The sequence below is a fragment of the Panthera pardus genome, unplaced genomic scaffold (genome assembly GCF_024362965.1).
Source record: "Panthera pardus isolate Hobbes unplaced genomic scaffold, ASM2436296v1 HiC_scaffold_6, whole genome shotgun sequence".
NCBI lineage: Eukaryota > Metazoa > Chordata > Mammalia > Carnivora > Felidae > Panthera > Panthera pardus.
Genome location: NW_026526991.1, coordinates 14,568,400 through 14,595,469, shown reverse-complemented (window position 1 = coordinate 14,595,469; position 27,070 = coordinate 14,568,400). Strand labels below are relative to the sequence as shown.

The 27,070-nt window shown below is 46.4% G+C and overlaps 1 protein-coding gene across 2 annotated transcripts in view; it reads right to left on the bottom strand.

Moving 5' to 3' along the window:
• Nucleotides 1-27,070, bottom strand: part of SYN3 (synapsin III) — a 466,097-nt gene that overhangs the window by 58,881 nt on the left and 380,146 nt on the right. For both annotated transcript variants that reach the window (XM_019446702.2, XM_019446703.2), the window contains exon 7: nucleotides 17,258-17,320. In XM_019446702.2, coding sequence (XP_019302247.1) covers nucleotides 17,258-17,320 — 63 coding nt within the window. The remainder of the gene's footprint in view (nucleotides 1-17,257; nucleotides 17,321-27,070) is intronic.

Here is a 27,070-nt window from a genome sequence, read left to right as displayed (position 1 = left end):
GGTGTTTGGGAACTATTATCTGAATGAATACGTGAACAAATGGATGGTCTCTGAACACTCTTTTGACCTAAGGGAGTGGTTTTCAAATTGGACACCACAGAGAAGTTTTGGGGGCCCCTTCTTTGGGGATGGGACCATACAAGGAGACTAGTTGGGTAGGGCTCTAGATCTCATCCCTTCATCCTCATGGCCCCACATGGAAATAGTTTATATATTGAGTGTTTTCATCATTCATTGGACAGAAGGCTCAGAGGCCAAAGAGCAAGGCCAGGTCATCTTGGGTGGAAGCTTGGGCTCCAGACCTTCAAACCTGATACTTAGGGGTTCATGAACAAGACACGGGCGGTGATATTGAGGGGTGCTAGCAGGAAGAGCAGGGCATGGCAGACATATCATCTGGGGGTCCCAGGTATGAGGACGGGGGTCTTTGGGAGAGTGGTGACCCGATTCTAAGTTAATTCTTCCAGCTGTCTCAGATCTTTGCCCCTGAGTCACAAACTAGTGATAGGCTTTTTGCTGAGGCCACAGCATTTTCCAACCACGACTTTAAACATAATGTTGGCTCCTGCCCTTCCCGAGAAAGCAACAGTCCTGCTCTCGGTGGCCTCATTAAGTGGGATTCTATTTTCACAGCACTCATTTCGAGAACATTCTTATTTGCTGTTCCAGGCTCTCAGAGAGATGCCCAAGGGGCTCTGCTGATAGAATGGCTCTGGGCATGACAGAGATGGGGAGATGCTGAAATGAATAGCAGCTTTGTTTATTTGGCGCTGGAGCAGGCGAGAGGAGCTATATTAAAAAAGTAAATAAAGTTCCCCTTCTCTCCACAAGAAGAAAACATAGTCCGGCTGCATGGCCAGCCACACAATTTCCCTCACAGAACAGAACAAATGTGAGTAGACGGGGTTTAACTTTGGGAGAAGAAATTAAAAAAAAAAATAAAATAATTATGGGGTGGGCATGGGATAGAGCTTGAAAATGAGTAAGATCAAGAAGCATCTGAGATGCCTAATTAAAGAGCCAAAAATAAAAAGCAGCAACAGACTGGGTATGGGTCTAGTGATATATATACACCCACTAAGGCATACACACACACACACACACACACACACACACACACACACACGGTTCTAAAATACGACTGGCTCCCCTCTCTGCAGACTTGACCTGCATTTCCTTCCCATGGGGGAGAGGAGATAGTAATAATTGGTAAGAGTGACGTTTTCTGAGCACTCAGTGTGTGCTCAGCTCAGTGTGGAGTGGAATGTGTGTACAATCACAGACAGCATCACCTTCCCACTGACTTAGCTTTTCTGGGCTTCAGTCTTCCCTCCTGCAAAATGAAGATAATCAGACTGCCCACCTCATGGAGCTGTCGTGATAATCACACAAGACATGCAAATAAAACACAGGGCCTGGCACTCGTGAGGGCTCAATGAATGGTGTGAGGCCATTCTTACCCTTATTCTTTTCCATAGGTACCTCCAACTCAAAATGTTGAAAACTGAGCTCATCCTTCCCAAATTTGCATTTCAGTGGATGGAATCATCATATTCTCCATTATCCTCTCCGGCCCAGCATCCAGTCTCTTAGGACATTCTTCCAAATCTGCTTTCCCATTTCTCTTGCCTACATCTGTATTTCATGCCTCACTGCCTTGGTTCCCGCCTGGGTTCAGCCCCTAATTTCTTCTCTGCACCTGCTACAGTTTATTCCTAATGGATCCCAGGGGCACTGATCTCCCCCTCTTCACCCCCACTCCTCTCTGTTCTCACACTGCTGCCTTACAAATCCAAACATGCCCATTGTCTGCTTACAGCCCACCAGTGGTGCACGCTTTCAGCTGGAAGATAAAGTGCAAATTCTAGAGAGCAGCAGAAAGTACATCTAGGGTCTGGCCCTATCTCCTCCCCAGCCTTACCTACTCTTCCAGCCCAGAGCTCTGGAATACTGGCCTTTGCATTAGCATCACCTGGGATCAAAAATTGCCAGTGCCTGGGCCCTATGCCAGCCAATCATGGCAGAGTCTCTGGGAGTTGGCCCCAAGCAAGGGTATAACTTCAGAGCTTCCTGGGTGCTTCCAAGGCACTGTTAAGCCTGGCGACCACTGTCCCCACCATACCTGGCAGCTTGTGATGCTCTCCTGGGCATCACACCTTTGTGTGTGGGGGTCCTGCTGCCTGGAATGTGTGCATTTCTCAGCCTTATCCACCTGCTGTATGTGTCCCTATTGTTTGAGACACAACATAGCTCCTGCCTCATGGAAGTTTTCCTGGTACCCCATGCAGGTGCTCCCACTCCCACTGACATTTCCCTCAATCACAACTTAATTATTCATCAGCTGGCTGTCATCTCTATTAGAAAGGGAGCTTCCTGAAGGGGGTCCATGTTTATTTGTTGCCTCAGCACAGTGCCTACACATGCCTGGTTTTTAGGACAAATGAGTAGATCAATGAAATTTCCCCCTACATCATTGTTCAGTTTTATCTGGACTCCCTCCTTAGCACTTGGCTGGTATTTCTGCTGTAGGGTTTACTTCATTCAGCTTGGATTGTAGTCAGCTGTCTACATGACCTTCCACCACCTCTCCCCAACTCTCTGGACTTATTTCCTGTCACTTGTCACCTCAAGCACTCACTCCAGCCCCATTAGCCCTCTGCCCATTCTTGGACCACACAGAGGCCCTGCCTCAGGGCTTTTGTACGTGCTCTTCTCTTGCTGTTATGCTCTTCTTTCATACACCCACATAGCTCATTCTTTCCTTCCTCTACATGTCAACTCACAGAAAGGCTTCCCTAATAATACCACCATCATGCTCATCTTGTTTCTTTTGTCTTCAGAGTCCTTCTCATCACCTGATGTGTCCTAGTTTTGCTTCTTCTTTTATTGTCTGCCTCCCACCATAGGATGGATGTAAGCTTCATGAGGACAGGGACTTTGGGATGTTCATTACTGCATCTCCAGTGTCCAGAATAGTCCTAGGCATGTAGAAAGCACTCAATAAATGTTTCTTGAATAAATGAATGAATAAACATGCTGACCTTTCCAGTGACTGAGGGCTTGTCAAATTGTGGGTTGAAATGGGTTATGAATTTAATGGGTCACAAACAACATTTTAAAAAATGAAATGGGGCGCACTTGGGAGTCTCAATCAGTTGAATGTCCAACTTCGGCTCAGGTCATGATCTCACAGTGTATGAGTTTGAGCCCCACATTGGGCTCACTGCTGTCAGCACAGAGCCCGCTTTGGATCCTCTGTCCCCTCTCTCTCTGCCCCTTCCCTGCTCACACTCTCTCAAAAAAAAAAAAAAAAAATGAAAAAATGAAATAGACTGGAACAATATGTATCAGAATGCCTTGCACATAGAGCAAGTTTTATTCTTTCAAATTTATTGCAATATATGTTTAATATCTGGGAATCAGTAGGCAAGACAAAATCTACTACTTACTATGTTTTGCTATACAAATTTTTGGAAAAGCATTGCGTTAGACCAGGAATTGGCAAACATTTTCTATGAAGAGTACAATGGGAAATATTTTAGGCTTTGCAGATCATAAAAACTATTCAACTCTGATGTTGTAGTATGAAAGCAGCCATAGAAGATATGTACACAAGTAGGCAGGGCTATGTTCCAATAAAACTTTATTGAAAAGACCAGGTCAGGGGTTGGGTTTGGCTTGTGGGTGGTAGTTTGCCAAGCCCTGCATTAGACTGTAGTCTGGTGTGAGCCTATGTGTTTTGTGTATAAATTCCCTACACTCAGAAGCCAAGTCTTTTTCATCTTGGGTCTTTTTTTTTTTTTTTTTTAAGTTTATTCATTTCATTTTGAGAAAGAAAGAGAGAGAGCAGGGGAGGAGCAGAGAGAGGGAGAGAGAGAGAATCCCAAGCAGGCTCTGCACCATCAGCATGAAGTCCGATGTGGGGCTTGAACTCACAAACCGTGAGTTCATGACCTAAGCCAAAACCAAGAGTCAGACGCTTAACCGACTGAGCCAACCAAGTGCCCCACACACCAGGGTCTTTTTAAAAAATTTATTTGTTTTAAGATTTTTATTTTATTAAAAAAAATTTAATCCCAGTGTAGTTAACATACAAGGTTATTTTAGTTTCATCTCTGGATCTTAACCAAGAGTCGTCCATCCCAGAATCTAGCCCACTCTTTGCACATAACACACGTTCGTAAATATTTGCCAGAATATTCAATAAACATTTATGGAGTCCCCAACTCAGAACAGCTGAGCACCAAATCCATTAGCATTTGTTGAATGAATACAAGAGCCCTTGGCCTCAAGTTTTCGAAAGCCTCTGCCCCTCCTCCAATCCTTCTGAAGGCTGAGACCCAGGGCCCAAAGGATGTCCTCGCCTCAGCTGGCTTGGGTCATGTGTTGCCAGGGGTCAGAAGGAGTGGTGGGAAGTGATGAGAACAAGTGATGGGCTGTTTAGGCAACTGCCTAATTATTCTGCTTATCAGTTGGCTGGTCCCTTTCCTTTGCTCTTCCCCGTAATAAATCAAAACTCTTTCTGTTGTTCTCAAGTTCCCAGGTCACTGATTCTTTGGCCTGCATGTTTATAAAGTAACAGTGTGACCGTGAGATTGAGTGGAAGGGAAGGGAGGCAATTGACAAGTGTCAGCTCTGAAGGGCACACCTCAGCTTCCCAGGCTCTCGTGCATTGCACAGGGTGAAGGCAGGGACTTGCCACTGTCCAGGGCTTCAGCCTCAGCCGGGAGGGGAGGTGGAGTCCGTGGGTGCAGCGGCTGCACCCGGCAAGTTTATAATCCAGCAGGGGAAGCTGCTTTGGTTCAGATTTTAAGAGGACCCGGAACAGGAGCCTGCAAACCACAGCCTGAGGGCTACTGCCAATTTTTTGTGCGGCCCCCGAGTATAGGACAGTTAAGTGGTTGGGGAAAAAAAAAATCAAAAGAAGAATGATATTCTATGACACGTGAAAATGACATAAAATTGAAATTTCAGTGTCCATAAATAAAGTTGGATTGGAGCACGGCCATGCTCATTCATTTCCGTATTGTTTAGGGCTGGTTTCGTACTACAAGCGCAGAGGGGAGTAGTCACAACGGACCATATGGCCTCAAAGCCTAAAATATTTACCATCTGGCTCTGTATGGAAAAAGTTTGCTGAGCCCTGACTAGCTTGACTAGTTGATACAGACTAGCAGCACTGGTATCACCTGGGAGCTTGTTAGACTCCCGGACAGGCCCCACCCAGGCCTAGTGAATCAGAATCTACATTTTAGTAAGGTCCCTAAGTGATCTGTAAGCAGCTGGAAATGTAGGAAGCATTTAGGTGCTAGTGGAAGTGAATCAATATCTTAAGTATCTATGCATATTTTTTTTTTCTTGAGAGAAAGAGAGAGAGAAACTGCAAGTGAGGGAGAGGGGGAGAGAGAATATTAAGTGGGCTCTGCCCAGCACAGAGCCTGATGCAGAGCCTGACTCGGAGCCCGACACAGGACTCGATCTCACAACTGTGAGATCATGACCTGAGCTGACATCAAGAGTCAGATGCTTAACAGACTGAGCCACCCAGGCGCCCCAAGTATCTACAAACTTTTACAAGTGCTTTATCTCAAGCAGTCAGCAGGGGAATCCCTCACCCACTAGGGAGATATATATTAAGGTCATTTTACAGAAAAGAAATCAAAGACTCCAAGTGAAGTGTTCAACCAAAGTTATATACCTAGGCTGAACTGAGATGAACTTCTGGGTCCACTGCATAACCTGTGGCCTTAACTATTAGGCTCCATGGCCCCCAGTGAAGAGAGGGCAAGAGCCCACTCACCATCGGAAGTTGGAGGCACCCAACTGGTGCCCCACGGTGTTCAGTGGCCAACTGATAAGTTTTATTTGGCCTACATGGTGTTTCAAATATTTGAAAATTACTTGCCAATATTTTAAAATCAAGGGAATTCATATCAGAGACCCAGAGAATTAGAATCAGATGATCAGGTTGCCCTGGCTGCATGGTATCTCAGGGCTTTCCTGCTGGGGCTGAATTGTGGTTGCTCATGCAGGTTGGCCTGGCCTTTCTGGGTCATTACAGTCCCCAGGTGGGCTCTTGACTCATTCTGGTGACTGCCAGTGGGCATCTGAGTTTGCATCCTCTGGGTATACAGAGCTGCACTGACCACTGAGCATCTTGTTAAAATGCTGCATCTGATTCAGCAGGTCTGAGGACAGGCCTGTGTTCTGTTTTTTAAGGGGCTCCCAAGTGATGCTGAAGCTGCCAGTCCTTCCAGAGAGTCCACTGTGAGTAGCTGGGCTGTTGAGGAACTCAGGCCTGACTTCAGGGCTACACTCACTTGGTCCATCAGCCAGAGCATCTGGACAGGTGCTCTCGCTTCTGCTCCCTTGTCCCTTAGGGTGGCAGGAACCCCTCGGCCCTTTTCCTCAGTTGCCAGCAGCCTCTGCTCTTGACTCCACTGATTCCTCTAACGACAACCATTTCCTACAAGTATCACGACATGAAAAGGCATGAAGAGCATTCACAGTCCCACCACACTGCCTCCTTAGTAGCATCTTCTGGCCTTGATCCTGGAATATGGGGTGTTGGTGTGAAGGTTTCTTGGAACTGGAGGCCAGGAGTTGAGGTAAGAGAATACGGTCTGCCAAGCTGTCAGAGACTGCTGAAAATTGTGTTTAAGATGCCTGCTCACTCTGCCCCAAACACACACACACACACACACACACACACACACACGCACGCACACACACACAAGGTGCACACTCCAAAATGTACTAAGCTCACTGTTTACACCCTTCGCTTGCTTTCCCTTACAAACAGCCCTGCTGTTGCCACCTGTCAGCAGCAATGCTGGCTCCCCTAAACGGACCTACTTCCAAGAAGGCAGAGGTGTGGCTGGTTTCACCTCCAGGAAGCTGGGTGGGAGACTGCCCTGTGCCACAGCTTCAGGGAAGCAGGCAGCCTCCGCTTGCCTCAAGACATTGCTTGTCTTGCCTGTGATAGTAAGAATAGGTTGCACCTGCACATTTTGGCTGAGGGAGGCCTCAGTGGATGCGTAGGCTGTTCTCCCAGTGGAACTGTCTGGAGGCAGTGTCCTCTTGGCCTGGGTGCCAGGAACAGTGGAAAGAATATGCAGCCTTCGCAGCATGCTGGGTGCAACCTTGTGCAAACAATTTTGCCTCCTTGATCTCTGCTTGTCTCATCTGAAAAATGGGTATCATGGTAGCATTATCCACCTCAAAGGACTGCTGGAGCCTGAACAGGCATCCATTGTGGATGTATTTTATAAATTGTATGTGACCATCTGATGCTGGGGGAAAAGTAAGGAGCAAATAATCAGACTGTGGTAAATTATACAGAGCATTCCCCACCTCAACAGGCCTCCTCTTTCTGAGGGGCTCCTCAGGTGATGACTTCTCTGATCTTTGTTACATACAATATCAAGATGGGTCAATGGACAATGGTCAATGGACCAGGAAAACAGAGAAGAGAAAAAAAAGAAATCTTACTGCTTCTCAATGTTTGCCGGTCCAAAAATATTCTGCTTTTTCATGGAGGAGTTGTGTGGTGAGTGCATACGAGAGCAGATAATTGATTCTTACCAGATGAATCTGTTCCTGGGCCTTTGTCCCTCTTGACAAAATGGGTCTTGTAGGTGGTAGGGGTGCACGCTGTCTTTAAAACACAGTCCTGGTAATAGTAATAGTTTTCTTTTTCTCCTTCTCATTGTCTTGCATCAGTGTCCTTGGTCTTGGCTTTGGGCCTGGGGTGAGATCAGTCCACCAGACAAGAGCAGTTCATATGAAAAGGTCAGTGCTGGTCTCCAAGGTACTGACATGTTTTTTGGGTGGAGCCCTGTGAAATTCTTTATAAATCAACTCTCCAATTAAGTTGGCGGGTCGCCTTATCAAAGGGAAGAGATGATTCCACCAGCGTGTTCCCAACTGTCCCAGGCAGCCTGGAGGAAAGGGCTGAAGGGCCTGCTGACCTTGATTCGAATCCTGCTTTCACCACTTAACAGTGACCTTGGGCAAAACAACTCTTGGAAACTCTGCAAAGCTGGGATCAGAAATACTTCTCAGGGTGCCTCTGGGGATCAGAGGAGATGTTAAAGGCACATAACTTGGCTCAGGGGCACTTGGAATTGTTAATACCCCCTCTCTCGTCCTTGTCCATCCTCACGCCTAGTCAGTTACGAGTGATCCCAGAGAAATCGCATAATCTGATCAAGGTCACAATGCTGGCAAATGGCAGAGTCAAGATGAGAACCCAAGGGAGTTCAAGTTCAAAGCCCATACTCTCCCTTGCATACCTTCCCATCTCATGTTTACATGAGGCTTCTTACTTTTTAATGCTTTTACTCACTAGCTCTTCCAAGTGATGGGGTGAGGAAAATCAGGACTATTTCACATATTTGACACACAGCACTCATGTGTTTCAACGACTTGCCCAGGTGGATACTGCTGGCCTCAGAAATGCGGGCTGACTGGAGGACCCAGGCCAACCAAGAGCAATTCAGGGATGTGGGAATTGGCAGGGGAAATGCCACCAGTAGAGATCTAAGCCTTAAGCCCTCATGAGAAAAATGAGTTGATAACCCTGGTGACTTTGCCTTCAACATGACAAACGTCAGGGTAGACAGAGTCATAAAATGGCTGTTTTAGTTTGCTTCTGTTTGTGCTCAGAATCTTGGCATTTTGGCATCCAAAAGAAGAAAGAGACTTTAGGACTCTACAGAATATATATGTATGTGTGTGTGATACACACATGTATGTACAAATACTACGCGCGCACACACACACACGGGCACGCAGAGTTGAACCTCATTATTTGTGGTAGTTATGTTCTATAACATTGCAGCAAATACTGATTTAGTGAATACTGAAGCTTCGCTCCTAGGGGACATACAGGGTTCCTGAAAGCCTCTGGTCACAAGCCTTTTCATCAACTGATCAATACATAGCCTTGTTTTACGTGTGTTTCTGTTTAAAACCATCTTATTTAACATATATTGTTGATTTATTAACACTGAGCTAGTAGCCAACAGCATTATAACTCGTGCCTGAACAAAACTTACCTAACACGTACTTTTTCTTTTCCCCCAATAAGAAATAGCACAGCTTTGTTGAACTTAGGACTTCTTGCACTAGACAGCACTTCAGCCCTACACTTGTGTGTGTGTGTGGGGGGGGTGTATTTTAAACAATGAAATCACTACGAAAAAGTGTAAGAATGTGTAAGTGTGGCTCCAAATAGATGGAGAAGAGGACATTTGTATACAGTACCAGAACTGAAATAAGGCAGAGTGTTGCCTTGTTTGAGCTCATTATTTGCTGCTCTGCACATGTCTGTGAATGACCATGAAAGTGCCATGATAACTGATTTTGGGATTACAAATAAATTTTAGTGAGTGGGTGAATTTGTACACATGGAATGCATGAATAATGAGAATGGCGGTATATATTGTGCTTGTCGAGAGGACAACCTCATGCCAGAGGCTGTGAGAAGGAGCTCAGTGCTTGAGATTTTTATTCAGGTGTAAAAGGACTGACAGACCCTCTGCTAAGGGCCCATTTTGCTCAAGAGAAGCAGAGAATAAATGAAGCCAGTGGCTGTCTCAAGGGAGTGGCAGGGTAGGTAAGAGAGGATATGGGGGAGGTGGGAGTTGACAGGGAGGGCAGTGGAGTGGGTGAGGGTCCCTCCCTGTCCCCCTTCATAGTCAGGCAGGGACCTTGAACACTCCTTCCCTGGAACACCTTGCTGGCTGGCTCCCTTCCCCTGCTCACACCCACTTTGGCTTCTCCTGAGCTCTCTGGCAGTCTCCCAGGTGCTGGAGAACCTTCTGGTTTCTTAACTGTTCCCCTGGGCTCCATTTGTCCATTTGCTCATTTTCTAGCCTCCTTCTCCGGACAGTGTTATTGGCCCACTACTCCTACTTGAAAAGTGGATGGTACTGGGGGAAGCTTACTGAGTGAGTCAGCCCGAGAGATGATACCAGAGTCCTGGTTGTTCAGAGCTGCAGACAGTAGCAGCCATATCCAAGAGGGGTGTGCAAGCCGCCTGACTGCTGGGAGCCTCAAGTTTAGGAGCTGCCACCTCGATCCTCCAGACCAGATAGATGCAGGGACACCTCAACCCTGTCACTCCCCACTCCAGAATTAGAAGGACAGCAAACTCTGTATACACTGGGGGAAGTGTTAGAATATCTGGGCTTATTAGCCTATGACCTTGTCAATGTCCTTCACCTCTGTGAACTCAGGTGCTAGAACCAGACTGGGGTTGTACCCCAACTCCACCACTTACTTCCCATGCCTCAGTTTCCTCATCTGTAAAGTGGGGATACCAACTGTACCTACCTCATAGGGTAGTTTTAAAGACTACAGTCAATAAGTGAATATATAAGAAGCACTTAGAACAGTGCCTGCACAGAGTAAACTCTATAAAGCATTAGCTTTTATCATTATTATGGTTATTAGGTTACTGTTGTTATTACTGTTCTTATCTCTAAAGATAAGGAACAGGCTCAAAGAATCTCAAAGGTCTTTCCCCTTCCTGTTCTGTTCTTGGGGATGCTCTCTCACTGTGTGGCCTTGGGCAAGAGGCTTCTCCTCTTTGGGGCCCCACATTCATATCTTCTGGATGAGGTGTCAGGACTCAAGCCATGGGAGTCTGTGACTTTATGAAATGAGGGTAAGGCAAGTCCCAGGGTGGAGTTAGCATGTCAGTTTGGCCTCTCCAGGGGATGTTGCCGAGATAAGCAGTTAAGTAATCAGAATAACAGTTTATATTTGTAGTGGGTTTTAAAAGTTCCTATCCACTGAGTGTTTATCAGGCACCCTTCCAAGGCTTGATTGGTTTATTTTATCCTCATTATAACTCCAGGAGGGCGATATTGTCCCCATACTGGAGATGGGAAAATTGAGGTACAGAGATATTGAACACATCCCCAAGGACACACAGTTAGGAAACGGTAAATCTCGACCCAAACCCAAAACCCTGATTCCAGATTCTATAAACTTTACCCCCACATTATACTGGCAGTTGGCCTTGAAGTTGACTTCTAATCCTCTGACAGTAACCACCGATTCTCATCATTGGAAGGTATGTAGGAATCATCTCAAGGTGCTTTAACCTTTGGAAGGGTGAGAAGCTGAAAGAAACTATGGACCCCTTCCTACCCAGAAAGTTCGTACCATATCTGCACACAAACATATACACAGATCTGACTCAATTTCAGGGGTTTCAAACATCTCACATGATGTTTAAATTCTCTTGGAACCTCCCAGTAAGTATTCATCCTTGCTCCGACTCTGCATTGATGGGAATCTCTTACCTAAAGGACCGTCCATTTCATTAATGTTCACAAAGCTGCGTCATTGACACAATTGACATTTGTTTGTTTCCTCCTAACTTTGATCCCGGTTTCGAATTGGTCCCATCCATCTTCCCATGACAATTCTCCACATTTCTGAAGATGCTGGTGACAGGCTAGATGCCCCTTGCCTTCACCGCTGAGTTCATTTCCCCCCAGGACACACTCATTCCTCAGCGGCTCTCTCAAACATCCAGAATGGAGGTACAGCCCAGAACCCAATACAATCTTCTGGCCATGGACTGACCAGGGCAGTGCAGGACTCTCCCTTTGTTCTGGGTATCAGGTCTCCATTAATAGGTCCTAAGAGTGGATTACAATTTTTAAACCTTACTTTACTTTGAAATACACCACAGGGGCGCCTGGGTAGCTCAGTCGGTTAAGCAGCTGACTTCGGCTCAGGTCACGATCTCGCGGTCCGTGAGTTCGAGCCCCGCATCGGGCTCTGTGCTGACAGCTCAGAGCCTGGAGCCTGTTTCAGATTCTGTGTCTCCCTCTCTCTGTGCCCCTCCCCTGTTCATGCTCTGTCTCTCTCTGTCTCAAAAATAAATAAACGTTAAAAAAAAATTAAAAAAAAAAGAAATACACCACATATACACAGAACTGCATAGTACAAAAGCAACAGTTCAATGAGCTATCACAAAGCACACATCCACATAACCATCACTCAAGTCAAGGCCCTGAACTTTGCCCACTCTTGCCTCATCCCCAATACCACTTATTCGTCCTCCACAAAGGTAACTTCTACTCTTTTATGGTAATAATTTTCTTAAAAAATTTAAAATCTAAATATGTGCCCCTTTTAACACTACAGTTTGGTTTCCCTGGTTTTTGAATTTTATATAAATGGAAGGATGTAAACAGGCATTCTTTTGTATCTGACTTATTTCACTCAATGAAATAAGCATGTGAGATGTATGCATGCTGTTATATATAGTTGTAGTTCATTCATTCTCATTGCTGGTTGCTTTCTATTTGTCTGAATATACTTTAATTTATTTATCTAATCTATTATGAATGGATGCATGGGCTGTGACCGGGTTTTGGCAATTATGAACAAGCTGTTGTAAACACTGGTGTATACATGCATGCATTTAAGCTGGCTATCCCTAAAAGAAGAACTTTTACATAACTTCTCAGTGAGTGATATCAACCCGTACTCCAAAGCAGTTGTACAGATTCACCCTTTCAGTAGCTGTGTGTGTGTATGCTCCAATTCTCCCATGTCCTTGCCAACACTTAGCATTATTAATCTTTCTAACTTTAGCTATTCTGGTGGTCATTCAATGGCATCTTACTGCGGTTTTAGTTTGCATTTCCCTAATGACTAATGAGGGTGAGCCTGTTTTCATCTATTTATTGTCCATTTATGGATTAGAGGCTTTGGCAACTCGGCAACTCCTTACTGATCTGACTCATACCGAAATTACAGCCAAATGAAATAGAGTCCCTGACAGATGATGCTGGTTACTCTTATCTCCTTTATTGACTTCATTTGGATTTTGGGTCCCCAGAGCAGGTCTGAACATTCTTTTTTTTTTTTAATTTTTAATGTTTAAGTAATCTCTATCAAGGGGCTCGAACTCATGATCCCGAGATGAAGAGTTATATGCTTTACTGACTGAACCAGCCAGACACCCCTAAACATTCTTAATACCCATGACAGCTACAATTTATTGAGTCCCACTGTGTTCCAAGGCACTGAGCTGTGTGCTTGACATGCATAACGTCTCCTAATCCTCACAACCAGTTTATAAGGTTGCTACTGTTATTATCTTCATTATACATATGAAGAAACTAAGGTGGGGGAGGCTAAGTAACTTACCTAAGGTCTCATAACAAGGTGTGTAACCTAGATTCACATCGATACCCTTAGCCACTATAACACGTGGCCTCCCAAACATGGAAACGTTTGGCTACGTTAAAAAATAACTTAAAAAAATGCTGAAAAACTGAATAATAAAACGGGCATGGAACTGTCAAATGGAGAAGAATTGCAAAGTATGAGAAAGATTAAGGTACTGAGTAAGTAAAGAGTTCTTACAAATTAACAAAAGGACACAATACAAAAAATGGTCAAAGGTTTCTGGGGTCAAGTACGTCTGGGAAATTCAGCACGCCTTTCATGTTCTTTTACCACAACAATGTATATAAGCAAATTTATGACTCTTAAGTTCCACACTAAAAATCTACTTTAACACAGCATTTTCCAAGCCTATTTGACCAAAATAGGCTTTAACATCTGAATAATTATAATTCTTTGGAACAGACTTTGAAGCATGTTGAACTCTGTAATAACCACTGCTTCCTCTGGTTTCTGGACTGGTAAAGCTTTCAACAAAGGAAATGAAATTAGTTTTGTCCAGGGTTTCTCAACCTTGACACTATTGACATTTTGGGTTGTGTAATTCTTTGTTGTGGGCTTGTCTTAGGCGTTGTGGGATGTTCAGCAGCATCCTTGGTCTCTACTCAGTAGATGCCAGATGACAGTAGTACCACCCCCCCACCCCCACCCCCGCTCCCAGTTGTGACAACCAAAAGTGCCCCTTGGGAGCCAGGATTCCCCTCCCCCATAAGAACCACTGGTCTGGCCTGATTTCTAAAGAACTCAGGATGCTCCCCATGATTACCTCCTACCTGAGTGCTCCCCAGACTGCATAGCATTTCACTACCTGTTGATTTCTGTGCCTTGTGACAGCCTCTATTCTTTGTAAGAGAGTACCAGTCCATCTCTTGTCTTGTTTGTTAGAACTCCCTTTACCTCCGTGCACAGCAAACCACGTACAGTTCCCCAGGTAGGGGACTTCTTTCCACCTTTCCATCCTCTAGGTGGAATTAAGCTCTCTTCTTCAATCTCCATACTCACTGCACACCCTTCTATCAGACTCGCAACACACATTTTACCTATTGAGGTGCCTGTCTTCCCAGTTCCTTGACAGCAGAAACTAGGTCCTGTCCATCTTCTGACTCTCAGCACTGAGGAGGTGCTAATCAATATATATGATCAAAGGAGCAAAATATAATTGAAGATGGGTCAGTGGGGACCTAGGTGGATTTCCAACAACACTGAGTCCATTGGTAACCTCTTTACCAGTTTCCTCTTAGGAATGTTCTCCTTGCTGGTCTCCAGGAAGACAATCTTCTTCCTTGAGAGAAGTCAAACTACCACAGAAGGTACCAATTTTGTGTTTCTCCCTCTCAGACATGAATATGACATCATCTGCTCAGTCGGCATGTCCAGGCCTTTCCCGAAAGTTTTCTCATTCCAAACTGAAGGAGAAAAGCCCTTTTCCCTTGATGTCAGCACTTCTGCAAACCCTAGTTTATTCCAGCCGGTGGCACTTTTTATCCTTGGATATGTATGCATCTTCCTTTCCATGTTTTGGGAATCCCTTTGGGCCTGAGTTTCTCAGAGCACCCCTTCCCCCAAGCATTGAATCAGTGTCTTTAAGTATTTCCTGTCTGGGATTATTTGAAGTCTTAGAAAAAATTTTAATTCTTGGGAAGTCTCTAACTCTACCGGAATTGTCCAAGATGGTGGCAGTGGGCAGAAAGAAAGGGACGGGTTTGAGAAACTTTAACAATGGCAAATGACAAGACTTGACAACCGTTTGGAAATGGAGGAGGGAGATGACTCCAAGATTTCTGTTCTGAGACAACAGAGGGGCTGGCAATTCCTGCTGCAGAGACGGCCCCAGGAGGAAGAGGAGGAGGAGGAGGAAGAGGGGAAAGACCAGGACAGGGAGCACACTACCGGGACAGTTAGAGCCTGAGGTTTCCACAGGAGACAAGGTGGGGATGGAGTGGAGGGAACTGGATATAAGAGCTTGGGCTCTGGCTGGGAAATGGGACGAGGGCTGTTGGCATGCAGGTGGCCGCAGAAGCTGAGAGAGCAGACGAGCGCTCAGATCGCGTGTGCTGTGGGCACAGACACATTAAAGATGGTGCAGCAAGAAAACGACATGAAGGAGACTGTGAGGGGTAGTTGGAGACAGAGGGGCATGGGTCAGAGGCCACTGGAGAAGGAGTTTTGGGACAGAAGGGGTGGCCAGAAGCTTTAAGTGATACAGGGAGGTCAGCTCCTATATGGACAGAACAGTGCCCGCTGACTCAGCAGCAGAGGGTCACTGAGCACTATGGTGAGGGCAGTCTCAGTGGAGTGGAGGGGCTCTAGCCAGTGGCAGGGGTGCAGGAGGGATCGGGAGGAGGGCAGGTGTCTAAAGAGGGAGTCACTCATCTATCCACTTGCCCAAAAAGCTGAGGGGCCACTGGGCACCAGGGGCCATGTTGGGCCCTGGGAGACAAGGTAGTGGACACATAGGCAATATCCCTGCGCTCGTGGTGTGTATTTTCAGGAAGATGTAGTATTTTATTTTATTTAAAAATATGTAAAAAATTGTTTTTTACATTTTATTAATTTTTGAGAGAGAGAGAGAGAGAGAGAGAGAGACAGAGCACAAGTAGGGGAGGGGCAGAGAGAGAGGGAGACACAGAATCCGAAGCAGGCTCCAGGCTCCGAGCTGTCAGCACAGAGCCCAACGCGGGGCCCGAACCCACGAACTGTGAGATCATGACCGAAGTCAGTTGCTTAACCGACTGAGCCACCCAGGCGCCCTGGAAGATGTAGTATTTTAGAAGGAGGACTCATTTTAAGGATGGTTGTTAGGATCATTGCCATTTGACAGAGAAAGGCCAAGAGAGGTCAGATGGCAACTGGTACAAGTTCACACCAATGTCTGAGCCGTGGGTCAGGCCCTGACCCATGTGGCCCTTCGCACTCTTTGCTGCCTGAAGGAGGTGGACTTTAGGTGGGAACAGATGGCACAGAAGACATAATAGGGTGGAAAAGAATAAAGGTACCAGGTGCAGGATTATTGATGGCTGGGCCGGGCCCACCCAGATCAAGATTTGTATTTATTTGAGCCAGAGTCTTGAGAGGTAGCCTGTGGTAGCCCCCACACTTCCCCACATTCCCACCCCTGTTATTTAGGAGAACATCTCCCTTTCCTGTGGGAACCCTCAGGAAAGAGGGTTCAAGTGGGGCTGGAAACATCTCCGCATGCACTTGTTAGGCTCAGGAACCCAGGGAAAGCTGACCAGTGTCCCTCCATGGGATTTATACAGAGACGCTGGAAAGAGACAAGGTCCTTTTTCCTCTGGGACAGTGAGCTTGGGGACCAGGGTAGGCCACCCACAGCCACCTTCACTACCTGAAGTAAACACTAGGCAGAGATAAAAGGGTCAAGAAATACAGGAGACTGAGCTCTGATGGTATCCTTTGGGCTCCTGGATCCAGCTCTGCCTGAACCTATCAAGAACTATCCCAGACTTCCTGGTGGCTTGAACCAATGAATTATCCTTTGCCTCTTGATTTTGAGTTTCTATACTTATAGCTGAAAGAATCTGACCAATATAGTTTGTCATGCTATGTCAGCTGTGACTGTCCAATATATGATTTACTGTTGCAGAAGCTAAGTGATTCCAGGGGTTTCCTCCACGGAGCCATACATATTCGCCTCCTTCTAGGTACTAGCCCTGTAAGTGGCAGGGAGATGACTAAGACATGAGCTTAGAGAGCAGCCGTGGAGATGATGACGGAACAAAGGCATCATCGTCTATAATATGCTTCACATCCATTTCCCCAAATGCACCATCACAGGAAACAATTAAGCTGGCAAATCCAGGTAGGGTTCAGCAGGTACAGGCCGAGCTGGAGAGAGGCTCCAAGCTCAGAGGAAGGTGGGGTGGGGAGGAGGGGGTGCCTCCTGCATCCTGGGCTCCTCTAACACTGTTCTGGGTGGCTGAGCTAAGGTGGGGCTGGAGGGGGACAGAGGAAGAGGGGAACAAGTAGTCTGGGGAGGCTGTGTGAGTATTAGTGTGAGCATAAGAGCTGCTTCTCATACCTTTCCCATTCCGGCGTGGGCGTGTCCCAGCTTGACCACCACGGGGAAGTGTGGGGCTGTGAGCTGTAAGAGACCAGAGGAAATCGCTCATTAGCATCCCAAAGCATTGCCACCAAGACTCTGGGCACCACCTGTTCTGGAGAAAGATTCAGTCATCCGCTATTACCAGGAATCCCCACAAGAATGCTCTGACAGATGGTCATTTTGCTGCCGCTCAAACACCCTACATACCAGCAAACTGGGCTTCCAAAGGAAGCTCTGAGTATTTAAAGCCAGCCTGCCTGGGGCACCCACCATTCTGGAGAGACGGTAGGAAGCTTTCAGATTCTGGCTTTACCACTTGTGCAACCACAGACAAGCTCTGCAAGGATCTGTGGCTCAGTTTCCTCATCTGTAAAATGGGGATGATGAGTATCCATCCCATAGGGTTACTGTGAGAATCAAACAAGCTATTACACGGAAATCTTGACATTGTAAGTACTCAGCGAATGAAAGCTTCATTACTCCATCACAGTTCTGCCTTACGTTATCCTTGAAAAAAACCTTCAAGTATCTGGAAACTCATTCCCTATCCTCGAAAAAAACCTTCAAGTATCTGGACACTCATTCCCTCCCCCAGTCCCTATCCAGGCCACCCTAGTGGGTGTCTTAATCATAGTGGTCATGCCCACATGGGCACACACATTTACTGGCCGCACAGTGCTGGGCGCTGTTCTGAGTGACTGTCCTGTATCATCTCCTTTAGAGAGCCACATTACTTGTCTAGTTGGCTCCCTATAGAATCCTCAGTTCCAAGAACACTGCCTGACCCAGGGAAGGTGCCCAGGCTTCTCAGCAAGACCTATTAGAGGCATACATGCTTCTCCTTATGACACAGAGGAAGACAGGGCACTCCAAACATTAGGTGCTCACCTATCCATACCTGTGGTCACTCTACTGGGAAGTGAGGGCACTAGGTTCAAACCCAGGCTAGGCATCTCCTCCTTCATTCTGTTCCTATGTTGCTTGAGATGTGTTTGTTTGGTGTCGGGAAGTCTGTTTGGAGGTATTTGAGGGCAAAGGTCATCCCTTTTAGTTACTTAGTAATAATATCACTCCCCCTACTTGGATCAACCCAGCCAGGGGTGATCATGTTACTCTCTGTGCTGTCTGTTCTGGTGCTGGTCATTCTGTCCTGGCTTGTTTCCTGACAGTGCTGTCCATCCTGACCCTCTGGGTGCCTTGAGAGGAGGAACCTGGCTCTTCTCTCTTGGTGCCCAGAGTCTAGTCTGACCTGGAGGTGAGGCTGTAGGTGCCATGGAAGGGTCCGCTGTGGGTCCCAGAGCCATTCGATGGGCCTCGTCTTATTTTACCCATGCAGGGGCTCCATCAGGCAAGCAGGGGAGGTATGTTTTTAAATCACCATTTCACAGGTAGGACACTGAGACTCAAGGTAGGTGCTGGGAAAGGGTGGAATTAGGACCTGAACTTGGGCCTGTCAGACCTCTAAGCCTGATGTGAACTGTTTCCCCTAAGATATGGCTCAGGACTTCCTGCAGTAGATGTTGAATAAAAAAATTTCCCTCTTAATTTCGGCTACCATTGAGCATATCTTGGTGCCTAGAAAGAACAAATTCATGTTTTTTTTTTTTTAAAGAGCAATATTTGATTTTGAGTCCAAAAGCAATATGTACTCACTATAAAAAGTTTGGAAAATATAATAAAGTGTTATGTTGTTATTACACAGAAGATAATAAAAATCACCCTCAGACGTGTATTATCTGCTGATCTTCTTTTTTATAAATCCATATTTTTTTTTCATTTGCTCTACATTGTGAGTATAGTGAATACCCAATTTCACTTCCTGTTCCTTCCACTTACTGTTCTGTGATAACCATCTTCCCCGTGGTGATTACTTGATAGTTTAATAGTTACTATAAAACATTTCACAGATGAAAAAAGACTTAGGGAGCAATACCATGGACACCCCCTCACTTAAGAAATAAACCACTGCCCACACAGATGAAGCCCCTGATATGCCTTCTTATCACACTCCCTCCCTCCCGCCCAGAGGTTATAATCATTATACAAATTCTATGTTTATCACTGCCTTGCATTTACTCATATTTTAATTACTACATATGATTCTCAAACAACACACACTCCACAATTTTAAACTTTATGTGTAAGTGGCATCAAAAGAATCTATTCTTGACAACCCTTTTCGCACATTATGTTTGTGAGATTCACGTGTGCCCATCTATCTAGTGTGGATTCATTTTTATTGCTATTTTATGAACACGTTACCATTTGTTCACTTCCTGCTGATGAACGTTTAGGCGATTTCTATTTTTCCAATGATAAATAATAATAGTATAAACATTTGTTTTTTAATGTTTATTTATTTTTGAGAGAGAGAGAGAGCAAGCAGAGAGAGAGGGAGAGAGAGAGAGAATCCCAAGCAGGCTCCGTTCTGTCAGCACAAAGCCCGATGCGGGGCTTGAACCCACGAACTGTGAGATTATGACCTGAGCCGAAACCAAGAGTCAGAAGCTTAACCGACTGAATCACCTATGTGCCCCTCGACTAGTACAAACATTCTTGAACTCGATCCCCTCTGCACCTGCAGGGGAGTCTCTCTGGGGCAGGGGTAACAGGACTGGAATTGCTGGGGCCGGGCAATGCTCCTCTCGTTTTTGCCAAATATTGCCAAATTTGGTCGCCAAAGTGGCTGTACTGACTATGCTCTCGCAGGCGGGGAAAGAGCTCCCAACACTTGAGGTTGGAAAGACCTGCATTTTACCAACCCGAGGGATGTGAAGTAAAATAAATCGATGCATTTTCACCAAGTGGCTTTTGTTCCCCAGTAGAGCTGTCACACCCAGCCATCCACTCACAGACCCTGGAGACCTCCAGCAGTCCAAGAACTGCCCAGGTCACTACTGGGGCTTCATCTCCATGTCATTGTAAGGTGGAGTGGGAGGTGAGGGGGAACGGGTGTGCTCTGTCTCCCCCTCCTCCTCTCCTGGCCTGATTATCTCCCCACACACTGACGGGTACTGGAAAGAATGTGGATGTTGCAGTTAAACTTACTCTCTCATCTGGGGCTAGATATTTAACCTCTTCAGAACTTAGCTCTCTGATCTGCAAAGTGGGAATGATGATGCCTAACTCATGTGGCTGTGTGGGGGGAAGAAGAAATGAAATGAGGGGTGTAAAACTGCTTAGCGCCAAGGGGAGGTTCGAACTCAAAGTGTAGAGTAGGACTGAGCAGAGGAAGGAGCTAACACCTGCTCTGTGGGGTAAGGAGATGAAGGAAGGCTTGATGGAAGAGGAAGGAGAGCTAGAGGCTGCTGCTTGGTAGTATGTGATAGCTTGGCAGAGGGGGAAATGAAATCCAACAAAGGAAAATCGGGGGGGCTATGCCAGAGGGAATAATCAGAGGTAATTAAAGGCTGTGGCACTTTTAATCTGGAAGAACCTAGCAATCATCTTGTATACCCCCATGTGGCCATGTGGTGGTAGGTAGAATTTCTAGGAATTCTCCCCGAGATGTCCCCCTCTAACCTCTGGAGGCTGATGAGATCATCATATGAAGTCTTGCAACGATTGTTTTACATCATATGGCACACATGACCCTAAAGTATAGAGATTATCTGACCTAATCGGATCACATGAGCCCTTAAGAGCGGAGAACCATCACAGGCCGGTGGAAGAAGAGGGAGGCAGACAGATTCAAAGCATGAGAAAGTCTCAGCGCACTATTCCTGCTTTGAGATGGAGGTGGTCACTTGAGAAGGAATGTGGGCAGCCTGCCGGAGCTGAAGGTGGCCCCTGGCTGATAGGCAGCCAGGAAGTGGGGACCAGAGGCACACTGTGGCAAAGAAATGGATTCTGCCCTAACAGGAATGAGCTCAGAAGGGAATCTTGAGCTCCTGAAGAAAATGCAGGATGCTGGCACTTTGATTTTGGCTTTATGAGACCCTAAGCAGAGAACCTTGACATGCCATCCCGGACTTCTGATCTACAGATCTGTGAGGTAATAAAGAGGTGTTCTTTTCAGGTGCTTGATCTGTTAGCGTGGCAATAGGAAATTAACACATGTGTGTGTCCTCCCAGAAACTGAAGCCCAAAGAGTATAAAGTGATTGTTTTCATGCCATACCACAGAACGAGAAGTCAAGACCATGAGTTTTGGCTCTCAGTCAAGCACCCTCTCTATCAAGGCACACTTCTCTGGGGACCACGTGCATATCTAGAGTGCAATAAATTCTTTCTCTTAATTATAACGACCGATAAAATAATATCAAATCAAATCAATTCATGAATTGAGTGAGGATGAAGTGGTGACACTATGCGTTATGCTGTGCAGGACACAAGATTGAGACAAGATCTCTTGTTTTAGAGGGTGGGCTGTGCAATGAACAAGCAGAACAGGGTGGCATGGTGGGCAAGTCTGGAGTGGGTGGAGTCATGAGCAAGTCTCCGTAAGAGAGGAAGGCTCTCTGGGTGCCTGGATGGCTCAGTGGGCTAAGCATTGGACTCTTAACTCCAGCTCAGGTCATGATTTCCCTGTTTGTGGGTTTGAGGCCCCTGCACTGACAGCATGGAGCCTGCTTGGGATTCTGTCTCTCTGTGTCTCTGCCCCTACCCTGCTCACACTGTCTCTCAAAATAAATAAAAATAAAAATTAAAAATAAATAAAGTGATGCTTTAAAAAGTTGAAATAATAGCCTTCAAATGACCATAGAAATTCAAGATGAGGATGGTCCACAACCTCATCATCTAACCAAATCAATGTTTGTATTGGTCCGTATTCCTTTATAAAGCTCATTTAGAATTCCAATTAAAAAATGGGATATTCTTGAATTTAAATAAATTAAAAAAACAAAAAATGGGATATTCTGCAATCATCTTAGAGATAGAATTTTGCATCTGTCTTCTCTAAGTTTTTTCCTACTTTGCCATAATCTTTTTTATTTTTCTCATATCCCTCCCCCACTCCCCAGCCCAGGTAACTGATCTCACCTGCCTGGTGTATCTAATGTGTTCTCCTGCCCACTGCTTGTCATGCTCAGGTTTGTAAACATGTATGGACATACATGGTTGAGGCTGATGTTTGTTTTTTCAAAAATGGCTCTCCTCTCTGAATATCGCGCCATGCACACTCCCTCTCCCAGGATGGCAGGTACACCCCTAACCCAATGGTTTGAAGCTTCACAATATTCTACAGGACACAGTGCCACAATCAGCCGCTTTCCTGTTAGTAGACATTTGTGTAACATTCTCTCTCCGTGTGTCTGCTTCTGTCTCTGTGTCTCTGCTACTGCAGGCAAGACCACCAAATATCTTTGTACAGGTGTCCTTACAAACCAGTGTCTTCATTCCTAGAGGTCAGGCCAAGAACTTTTCATGGGGGACAATCAGCAGAATATGGAGACATTCTGATAGGTTTCTCCAGTGGTTTCCAAGAGCTCAGGAAATGAAGGTGGTGCCATGGTATTGCACCCTGGGTGAGACCGCCCACCATATAATCTCCCAGGCTAATGACGACTGCATGTATGGAGTGTCTTGTAACAACAAGGGATGGTGCTGGGCACTTGATGTATGGCAGCATCTTTCCCTCCCCACGAGACAGAGAAGAGATGAGAGGCAAGCCATTTGTCCAGGGTCAGACAGGTAAGGACTGGTGGGGCTTCTCCACCGCCTCCCATGTTCCCTCCCCTTTCCATCTTTCCCTTCCCAAGCTGTTCGAATGGGCTTCAGAGGCCATTCCCATTTCCACTCATCTGCAACATGCCAGCCCCTCCCCTGAACACAGACAGGTCACAGAGGACAAAAAACATCTTGTCGGCTATTTTCTCTCTTCCCTTCCCAACAATAGCTTTATTTAGTCCCCTTGGGGATGGGAGGCCGCACCAGCCTCTCACAGGCTCCTTGTCCCGCTCACATGCCCCGGGTGCTCCAGAGTTCAGCACTGTCCAATGGCGTGAGAGGCCCGACATCCTGTTAGAAGGGGCAGATCAATTTTTGAAGCCACAGATCCCCACCCTGATAAGGGCCCTATTCAAAAGTCTCCCAAGAAGCCAGAATAAGTGGGGGTGGCCTAGGGCTCATGCTGGCTGTTCTCTTGGGGGGTTGGAGTCAGGGCAGAGTGAGTCCAGATCAGCGCTGTATCAACCTCACTTTCAAGCCACGGGGTTGGAGAGCTGGGGCCTGAGTGGTCTGGTTCAGCCTCCCCCTGAAGGAGGAAATCCCCTCTATATTCATGATGCTCTGGAGATTTCAATGCGTTCAGTGTCTGTTCCTGGTTAAGAGTGGAGACAACGAGTCCTGGAAGAGTCCGGGGGAGGAAATCAAGGGCTAAAGAAGTCTGGGAAGATTTCAGTGAGGAGATGGACCTCCATCCCACGCCTGCAAGGCTCTGCCTGATCTAGCTCTTGCTTACTTCTTCTGTTTCATCTTGTGTTTCCCCCTCCTCCCCACCTCAACCCCTGCCTACCAGTTATGCACCACCCCACGGGCCTTTCAGTTCTTTACTGAATGGGCCACACTCCCTCCAACCACAGGGCCTTTACACATGCTGATCTCCGTCTCTAAAAGACTCTACCTAATGATCAATGAAATAATATTAATTCTTATCAATTCAGTGGGCACTAATTGAGTAAGAACTATGAGGCTGGCACTGTGTTTTGTGCTGTGAAGGACACACATAAGATTAAGACAAGTCCAATCCCTTCTCATACTTGGGGTCTCAATTGAAATTCTCTGTCCCCAGAGTGTTCCCCTGGACACTGGTCTAGAGTAGGTGCTTCCTGTTGTCTTTTCTATCACACCCTAAACTTTCCCTTCATAGTGCTAGGCAGCAACTGTGATTATATGTTTATTTCCTTTGTGTCCCTCTCTCTGCTCCCCTGTAGGTGCTCTGACAAAACAAGGTGCTTAGCTTGTTTTGTTTACCACCGTATCTCCAGGCTCCACACAAGGACTGGCATATAGTAGGTGCTGGGTATGCAGTATATTGTCGGATGGGTGTTAGACAAAGCCTCCCACGACAGGGAGAGATGTCATGTGCAGAAGGGCTGAGTCAGAAAGATTTTGGGCACAAGTTGCTGATGAAGTTGGTTTGAGCAGAGCCTTGTTGGGAAAGCAGTGGGAAAGAGGGTGGAAATATGGGGAGTGGCAAGGTTGGGGGTCCTTACACCAGAGGGAGGAGGTTGGGATGCATTCTGAGGGCACTGGGCAGCCATTGAGGGTTTGTGTGCAGAGGGTAGACATATACACGTTTAGGAAGACTCTTCTGGAGGCTATGGTAACAGCAGCTCCCACTTTTGCAGCACTTAGAATGTAGCCAGCATGGTGCTAAGTACTTTACATATATCACCTCATTTAAGTATCTTGACGCTTCTTTGAGATAGCTCCTATTTTTAGCCCCATTTTACATACCAGGAAATGAAGGCCAACAGAAGTGAAGTTTCTTGACTAGGATTACTCAACAAGAAAGCAGGTGAGCTAGGATTTGGTCAGAACCCATCACCCTGCTTCCACATGGTGCTGCTTCTGGATAATCATTCTATGCACCATCGAGCGCTTGCTTCCCATGTGCCCAGAACTGTGTCCGCTCATTTGATTTGACCAGGTGGGTGGGCAGGGGCCAGCAGCCTGCTACTGCAGTAAGCAAAGCAGTACAGAGCATGCAGGGATAGCATGAGCTTTGGCACCAGAGGACCCTAGAGTTCATATCTAGCTCCAGCACCTACGGTCGTGAGACTTTGGACAAGTCACTGACCACTCTGTGACTCAGTCTGCTCATCCGCCAAACCAGAAGATCCTCGAGGAACTGACATTATAACAGATGTCAGTCATTAAACAGTCGCTGCCAGTGAAGAGGCTTACACTGAGTTAGGAGATGTCCAAGCTGGAACATAGGACAGCAAACCACACAAGCTCCTATTCCCTTCACATCTGGGACCTTGGGGGGTCCTTGGGCAGGGGGATGTCAAAGGCTGATCGATAGGACTCAGTCAGTCCTCGGATACAGGAAGGGGAGAAAACAGGGGAGGGAAGCCTGATGCCCAGGTTGTGAGTAGGGGGCATGATGAAGACTTTGACAGAAATGGGGTTTGTTTTGGGCATTAAAAAAAAAAAAAGATTCATTCAAGTGAGAGAGTAGCAATATCCCAACAGCTGCTTGATAATCTTAACCTTGGTATGTAGTATCTGATGGAATCTCCTCGGAGTTTAAGCACTGCACACAAAGACACTCCTGTCTGGAGAGAGGAGAATGGATAAGATGACCTTTGACAGTCCTTCCCAATTTTATAATGTTGTGACAAACCCATAAATTACCACCCAGATGACTGAAACAAGCGGGGACAACAGCTTACAGGGCTCTGAGGATTCTGGTCCCTGTCTTCTTCCCCATCCCCATCTCACCCATGTTCCCCTATCAGCCTCTCTGTCCCAGCCTTGCTGGATTTCTTTCTGACCCTGATACTGGCTTTGCTCCTTCCAGCCACAGGGTCTTTGCACATGCTGTTCTCATTGCCTGGAACACTGTCGCTGCTCCTCCGAGCCATGCTTCAGATCTCATCTCTAATGTCACTTACCCAAAAAGTTGGCTCCCACCTCCCTGCTTCAGTCATGGCCTGCTCATGTCTTTCTCTTTCTTAGCACTTCTGCCATTTTTAACTTATCTGTGTAATTGTTGGACAAATGTGTAACTCCTTCACTGGACTATAAGCTCCATAAGGAGCTGTGGGTCTGTGGGTCTGTGTCTGTTGTTGCTTATCATTGAACCCTCAGGCCTCTCCTGAATTATAAACCTGCTTCCTGAACCCAGCCCTGGGATGGTCTCACAGGCATCTCCAACTCAACATTTCCAAGCAACCTCATAAACTTCCCCTCCAAAATACCCTCTTCTCCTGACCTCAGTCAGTGGCCCCACCACCCACCCAGGTGCCCCGCCTGCCTTCTTCATTCTCACAACTGCCCTAGACCCAGGTCTGGCACACAGGAGGGGCCCTGGAAATGTTTGCTGAGCGAGGTCTGTGGTTTCACCGCCCTTGCTTAACGCTCTCTGCCCTTGGAATCCCACCTCTGAACCCTCTGCATCATGTCCTCCTACAGTTACTGTGTCTTGGAAAAATACTGGTGGCATATTTAGAAGAATTTAACTAAACCTGCCCTACCAAAATACAAACATTCCTTTCTCTTACATTTCCTGTTTCCCTGAGAAACGGAATCGTCAAAAATAAACAAAGCGATAGGATGGCAATATTTGTCCGCAGATAGGCTTTTCTTGTTCTTGCCCCTGTGATGTTTATGGCGCAGAACAGGCTCCGGCCGCCAGCCTGTCTCCCGTGAGGATTCTCCTGGGCGCTGCTCACCGCTCAGACAGTGTCCCCAGGGAGACTCTGGGATGGTCTGAATGGCTCAAAGTGTCTAAGACCACTCTGAATCCCGTGGACACATGCTGCCACAGCAGCTCCAACCCCCTGGCCTCTCTGTGTAGTTTTCTTCCATTCGAGGCTGTTCCAGGTTCCATTTCTAGGTGGGACCGTTACAAGTCTGACGATCCTGAATATTGTTCCACTTCTTAGTCACTTCAGAAAATAGCTAAATATCGTATTTGCACAGCTCTAGTACCTGCATTTCTTTGTTTCAGTTCATGCTCACAATGCAATGTCTTAAGATTAAAGACAAACCTAAAGTTTTGGCTAAAGGTACACTGCTGGCACCCAGAATAAGTACTGCTTACTTGGGGCTATAAGCAAAGGGAGGTACTCTTTTCTTCGGTTCAGGGAAGCTGTATTTGGGGAATGCCATACACAGC